This window comes from Olea europaea, unplaced genomic scaffold (genome assembly GCF_002742605.1).
Source record: "Olea europaea var. sylvestris unplaced genomic scaffold, O_europaea_v1 scaffold2942, whole genome shotgun sequence".
Taxonomy (NCBI): Eukaryota; Viridiplantae; Streptophyta; class Magnoliopsida; order Lamiales; family Oleaceae; genus Olea; species Olea europaea.
Window position 1 is genome coordinate 42,298 of NW_019248021.1, and position 7,544 is coordinate 49,841.

Genomic DNA, 7,544 nt, shown 5'->3' on the forward strand with positions numbered 1-7,544 from the left:
CATCACGTAAATGGTCTCCTCAAGACGTCCACTTAAAAATGCTGTCTTGACATCCATTTGCCAAACCCCATAATCATAATGAGTAGCAATGGATAAAAGGACTCGAATAGATTTAAGCTTGGCAACCGGTGAGAAGGTTTCTTCATAGTCGATGCCTTCTCTTTGGGTAAAACCCTTGGTCACTAGCCTTGCTTTGAAGGTTTCAATCTTTTCATCTATACCTCTTTTCCTTTTATAGACCCACTTGCATCCTATAGGCTTTATCCCATTAGGTGCATTTACAAGATCCCAAACCTTGTTGGAATACATAGATTCCATTTTTGAGTTCATGGCTAATTCCATGATTCAAAGTCTACATCCTCCATTACTTTCTTAAACGAAGTGGGATCTTCTTCTTGCTCAGTAGAGATCGCCTGATAAGATTCTCCATAGAGCAAGTACCTAGAAGGTGGTCTCACAACCCTCCCACTACGAGTAATAGTTGAAGGTGCCTAATTGTCCAGTCTGACCAAAGGTTCTTCCTCTCTTCCCACTGTTTGATCCTGCCCTTCAGGAACAACATGCTCATTATCCCCATTTGTAGGGACATGTGGAGATTCAACAATGGATGCCTCATTTTCTACTACCTCTGGTTCTATTTCCCTATGAGGCCCTGTGGGCATCACTTGCTCACTTGCTTCATCAGCAACCATTGGTTCAGTAGGAGGTTCCAAGTCATCACTATTAGATTCTATGCGAAAATATGGAACTGAGTTGTTTGAACCATGTTCTAACATCTCTTCCAATAGAATCTTAGTAGTAGACTTGTGTTCTTCTATATACTTATCCTCTAAGAAGGTTGCATTTGTGCTAACAAATACCTTCTTATCAAGAGGATTATAGAAGTAGTAGCCTCTCGTTCCCTTTAGATATCCTACAAATAAACAAACATATGATCTTGATTCTATCTTATCCGTCTTTCCCTTTAGCACACTTGTGTTGGACATCCCCATATCCGAATGTGGTGTAAATTGGGCTTGCGCCCATTCCACAATTCAAGAGGTGTCTTGGGAACTGACTTAGGTGGTACCAAATTCAAGATATAAATGGCTGTTTGTAGTGCATATTTCCAAAAGGATATAGGCAATGAGGAATAACTCATCATTGATCTTACCATATCTAAAAGAGTTCGATTTCTTCTTTCCGAGACACCATCCTGTTGGGGAGTTCTTGGTGTACTCAATTGGGATAATATCCCGTTATTCGATAAATAGACCTTAAACTTTTGGGATAGATACTCGCTACCTCGATCAGATAAAGGGCCTTGATACTCTTTCCTAATTGTTTCTCAACTTCCATTTGAAACTCCTTGAATTTCTCCAAAGCTTCAGATCTGTGAGACGTAAGGTATATGTATCCAAATCTAGAGTAATCATCTGTGAAGGTGATGAAGTACTCGTATCTTCCTCTAGCCCGAGTACTAATAGGTCCACAAACATCGGAATGTACTAATTTCAAAACCTCTTTAGCCCTTAGTCCCTTAGCCTTAAAAGGCCTCTTGGTCATCTTTTCTTCTATACAAGATTCACAAGTTGGTATAGATTTCACCTCTAACTCATTTAAAAGACCATCATTTACCAATCTTTGAATCCTATTTAGATTGATATGACCCAATCTAAGATGCCATAAGAGAGTTTCATTAGTACTAGACGATCTCTTTCTTTTCTTAGCAGTAGTAGTGTTATGTATAGAGCCAATCAAAGGACTTAAGACATAAAGACTATTAACCATATGACCTGAACATATAACAGAATTATTCAACTTAATAACCACGGTAGAATGGGTAAAAAGTACCGAATAATCAACATGATATAAAAGTGCAATGGAAACCAAGTTCCGTATAAGTTCGGGAACATAATAATAGTCATCTAACACCAAATGCCTACGATTCTCAAAACATAAAGTAAAAGTGCCAATAGCTTTGGCAAATACCACTGCTCCTATGCGAACCCTAAGAGTGTACTCCCCTACACCGAGATGCTTGGTTTCCCGGAACCCCTGCAAATAATTGCAAACATGATTAGTGGCTCTAGAATCTACAATCCACGTATTAGTAGAATCAACCACTAAACATGACTCAATGAATAGGGCATTATTGCCTTTACATTGCTTCCCCTTAGCTAGGTAATCTAGGCAGTTCCTCTTCCAGTGACCATTTTGTCCACAAATAAAATACTTTCCCTTTGTTTTTCCATCGGCAATAGTTTTCCTCCCCTTTCACTTGCTATCTGACTTTTTGTTTGGCATCTTCCTCTTCTTTTCTCCTTTGCCACCAGAAGACTTAGGATGAGAGGGTTCGACTATAACAGTCAAAGCATTTCCACTCCTAACTTTTAGAACGGATTCAACATTTTGTAGCTCATTCATTAATTCCATCAGAGACATGTCCATCTTGTGTAGATTATAATCAACTATAAATTGTGAGAATATCTCAGGAAGAGTCTCAAGGACCATGTCAATCTACGTCTCGGAATCAATGTCAACTCCTAAAACCTCTGCATCATTGAAGTGACCAATCATGGTTAACATATGGTTCTTTACAAATGCACCCAATTTCATGCGTGTGTTCATAATTACCCTAATGGAGGCTTGCCTAGCTTGTCGGCTTTGTTGTCCAAACATCTCTTGAAGGCTTTTCATTATGTCAAAAGCAATTTGCATATTTTGATGTTTCCGTTGTAACACATTTGACATGGATGCCAAAATGTAACAACGGGCCATCTCATCAGAATGATGCCACTTTTCATATGCAGCCTTTTGAGATTCTATGGAGTCATCTTTAGGGGTTTCGGGACAAACTTCATCCAGCATAAATTTGTGTTTTTCAGCGGTAAGAACAATATTAAGATTCCTTTTCCAGTCAACGCAGTTTTCTCCCACAAGTTGATTTTTGTTAAGTATTACTGATAATGGATTAAGCAACATTTTCTGTAAAATTAACGATTCGCGTATTAATAAAATGAGCAATAATTTTTGTATGATGCATGTATATGAATATGCAAATATAGACCCAAAATTATATTTGTAATAAAAAACCTTAAACCCTTACAACTTTTATCACGCTCTCTATAGGAGGTCGATGTAGTTGTTGGTAAGGTTGGGATCCTCCCACTCATTTTATTGAGCTAGGCATCTCATGCCACAAAAAATGAGGATTAATTATAATTTGGCCTATGAATAATTTTATTGAAATCTTCTATAGGAAGTCCCCCAAAATATTCGTACATAAGTGTAATAACATCCGTCAATAATTTTAAAATATTCGAAATATATAAGGTGCCGTCTATGGGATGATCATTCCATTATTTCATTTTTAAAGAAATTCTATTACTAGATCCAATTTTAATTAATCTAAAATAATGTAGTTTTTCTATAGGGAGACCGATATAATTCGATACTAAACATACGTATTTTAATAACAAATTGGATGACGGAGGAGGCCGTAGGTTTATACATGCCTATAAACCCTCTCCCATTTAATATTTTGCACCGTTGGATTTTCACTTAATTAGTCCGCCAAATATAAACAATTATAATGGTGCTAATTATAAAATATTTTTCAACCACCTCTAATTAATTTAGAGTGGTAAAAAAAATATTTAAATGTAAATGCATATGATTTTAGTGCACCGGGTGGTGTTTAATTTAATATACATGACATGCGATAATAATTAAACATTCATTCATCCATAAAGACGTAAAAGTGATAATTAAATGAATAATAATCACTAATGGTCCATCCTAAGAATTTAAATTACAACAAGGATAAAAAGAATTACACTGGGCCACATCTCGGCCCAATTCTTCAATTTTTTTTGTAGTCCACCTCATGTAACATGAAAATAGGGTTAATTTAATTTTTAGGCCCAAAACCAACAAATGCCATTATCCAACAACATTGGCCCAAGAATTAAAGAAACGCCCAAAAAATCCAAATTACCATAATTTTCAAACCCTAACAAGAAAACACACTTCCACTAAAAACATACACTACTCCGGCGACCCAAAATAGGCTGCCATTTGCGCCGCCGCCAGACCTCCGGCGCCCTGTTGTTGCCTCGCAAGGCAGCAGCTTGCTGCCATTGCAGGCTGCTCCGATCGGTTTTATTTCTTGGTTTTTTTTTGTTTTATTTCTTGCGTTTGCTCTTCCTTCTTCTCCATTGAAATTACAGCATCAAGTTTACATTTCTTCCTCAAAATACAAAAATGAAAATGAAGAAAAAAAATATAAAAAACTTAATGCCTTATGGCTTACAAAATTTCTAGAGAATAACTATAATAAATGAATTACAATAGGAAGTAAAAAGAAATTCTAGGGCCAAAAGTGATTATGAGTGTATAAACAATAACTTTAAACATATTTAAAGTATAAACATGTCAAAATCAAATAAACTAACACCACCCAACTAAAATGCATATTACACTAGGGTTTAAAAAAAAATAAAAATTAATCATACTCAAGGCATACAATAACCTTGGTTCTGATACCATTTGTTGGTTAATGAATTTTAATCATCATAATAGGAAATTAATTTTCCTTTAAAGATTAAAATCATGTAAATAAGAATTTAATTGTCCTTGAGATCATTTGATTATAAAATCCTCACATATATAGAAAGGCGAGATGATAACCTTTTTGAAGGAACTATTAATGGCCTCGCCAATTGCTTCATTCCTTAGATCTTCTCCCTTGTTCTCCACTAGGTGTAATTCCTTTTTGGAGAATGTGAAAATGGCTAACCCTAAAATCTCATTTAAAATATGCCAATAAAGTGCATATTTATAATGACCTATTAGGATTTGAAAATTGTACAAATTTCCTTAAACTTTATTGTAGCAGTCCAATTAAGTCACATCTTTTATTGGAGCCGAAAGAGGGACCTAATTGGACTCACATGACCCAAGCTCCAATAGATATTTTCAATTAGGTCAACTCTTGACCAATTGAGATACATCTATTAATCCTGACTTATTCTACCAAAAAATCGAGATTGCACTCTCGAGTCGAGTGATAGTTATAGAAGCAAATTATGATTCAATAACAATATCCTCTGATTATCGTTCCACAAGTCAACCCCATTTGACCGTCAATATGTTGAAACTGGTAAAATGACCGTTTTACCCTTCAACATGTATTACCCTCTAAGTCCCATTTTCATACGGCAAATTCGTTGTGATCAAATCACAATGTAAAGTCCAATGATCTCATTGTCGACCTACTGAGCTCAGATTAAATTTGCCTAGGAAAATACTTTAGAGTGACGATCGTCTCATCTCAATGATTAATGAATTCCAATATTGTAAATATATGATCTCTAATTGTTTCAGTCCGATTTCCAAAGCATTGAGATCAATCTTCCATTTAAGACTTCACTCATTGGTACCTCAAAGAACTTGAACTAGCAATCAAAGGTACATTACTCACTCAGGATTTAGGCGATCTGTTTGATAATCAAGTAGAGTCTCATTTCAAACGGTCACAAATGAGTAATCTACGCGGTCCCATTTAATGTGCATCGAAACACATTATTGTTGCTATTTCAAGATCTAGACAAATCTTAATAAGAACAATACAATCTTATCAATATAAATCGTCCAACTTTATGAACTGATTGTGAACGACATAATTTTAATCATATCACAAATTGTGTCTTACTATACTCGATTCATCGTGTATATAATTTGTGACATCCTATATGATCATGGAACCTTGGACAATCACTTCAAATTATAACACGCAAATAAACGAACGTAAATTCATAATGTGATTTTACAGAACATTACTCGAAGAATGGGCATCAAACTAACAATCAATAATCTACACCTCTATCTGTGGAGGAGGAGAGCTATAATTCTGTAAAAGATTAACACCTTAAGAATTGATGAATTTTCAAATTGCAGTCAAAATGGTAAACAAAATATAACTGTTAGGATACAGGGATAGCAAAATTCTCCGTTCTTGCCCCAATTCCAATAGTAAAAGGGACGGAAATCGAGTACATGGTCCACATCTCGAATTTCCCCAACATACTCAAATCTATTTATTTGTTTTATAATTTTTCAATTTAAATCTTGCTCTTTTATAAAAATAATTTAACGCAAAGATAACTGGACCTGCGTCCCCTTGAAATTTTTGACAAGGCGGGGATGGTAACGGAATACCCGTCCCTGCACCCCGTATACAATCCCTATTAAAACATGACTCAGAAGCTTCAACACGAATGATTATCATGGTCTATTGGGAAATACAAACATCATAATATTGAATTATACACAATAGAACAATATTGATATAAAATAAAAAAGAACTTGTATGAAATTTTATGTATTGTTCAGTATTTTTCAATATTATATACGTAAGAGGTCGAAATTCAATTATAGGCCTATAAAGCACGCATACTCGTATTAAGACTGACACTTGTTATTCGTGTCGTGTCGGACATTGACACTTTTTAGACAGTTTAGAAAATTTTAATTATTAGAATATCTATTTAATAAAGTTGAAATAATGAAAGTACCCTTCACAAACTTCATGTCAAACTTGTTTAAGCATTTTTTGTAAAATAAAATTTAATTTAAAGTTAATTATATAACAAATAATTGCTGAGGCTCGCAAGCGACTCGAATTTCAGATATAAATTACAATTTTCATCTTAAAAAAATAAAAATAAAAAAAGAACAGTGAGTTACATGTGACCAGCTCATCTCACCCCATTTAACATCCTTGTATGTCTATATATTTATATTATGTCATGCACATGTATGTGTCCGAGCTTCTTATTAATTTGTTCAAGGCTTGTGTAAATATAAGATAAATATGAAGTTTAGATGCCCCCTAGGGTACATCCAAGTTGGTGGAACAATCACATTGGGGGGCTCTGAAACCAAGCGTGGGGAGTTCGATTCCTGGTGGGAACCTTTGATCCAATAAAAGGAGGAATTATTGGTGGATTAATCACCATGGAGGAGGCTCCCTTTGGGGAAGGAGTAAAAGCCATGTGGGAATTTGGGAACCAACAAGGACACATCCTGCGATTTACCTCCCTGAACAGCTGAGGGGCCGGAGGTTCAGGGACGAGGATATGTCTGGCGCAAGTTAGGACACCTCGTTAAAAAAAAAAGAAAAAAAAAGAAAGAAAGTTTAGATCACACTATTTCCATAATGATGTCAAATCATAATAGGCTGTTAATCTTTTTGAAAGGCGGGAAAAAAAGAAGAAGAAGAAGTGATTATTCGTGGTAGGTATGGTCAAATGAAATCCTAATGGGTAAATCTTTAATGATTAGCGACATTCCTACATGTGACTGATGTGTTGTGGCTTGCATGTTGGACTGACCAGATGAAATGATTTTGTTTAATTTGCAATCCCATTGTCTCCTTTCTTGTCATACCTACTTCTTTGACCTTATTATCAAGGACTTCGAATAAAATAATCATCCCAATAACAAAAATGTTAGTCCATTGTTTATTTTTATCTCTAAAGTGAAGACGTGGGAATCAATTT

General features: G+C 35.2%; 1 protein-coding gene across 1 annotated transcript; it reads right to left on the minus strand.

Annotated features, from left to right (window-relative positions):
- Positions 1-332: 332 nt before the first annotated feature.
- LOC111384583 lies at positions 333-992 on the minus strand. Its single transcript, XM_023008884.1, has 2 exons — positions 510-992; positions 333-413 (listed from the first exon to the last, which is right to left on the minus strand). The coding sequence occupies exons 1-2, from the start codon at positions 990-992 to the stop codon at positions 333-335; spliced, it is 564 nt and encodes a 187-aa protein (XP_022864652.1).
- Between the last annotated feature and the right edge of the window lie 6,552 nt (positions 993-7,544).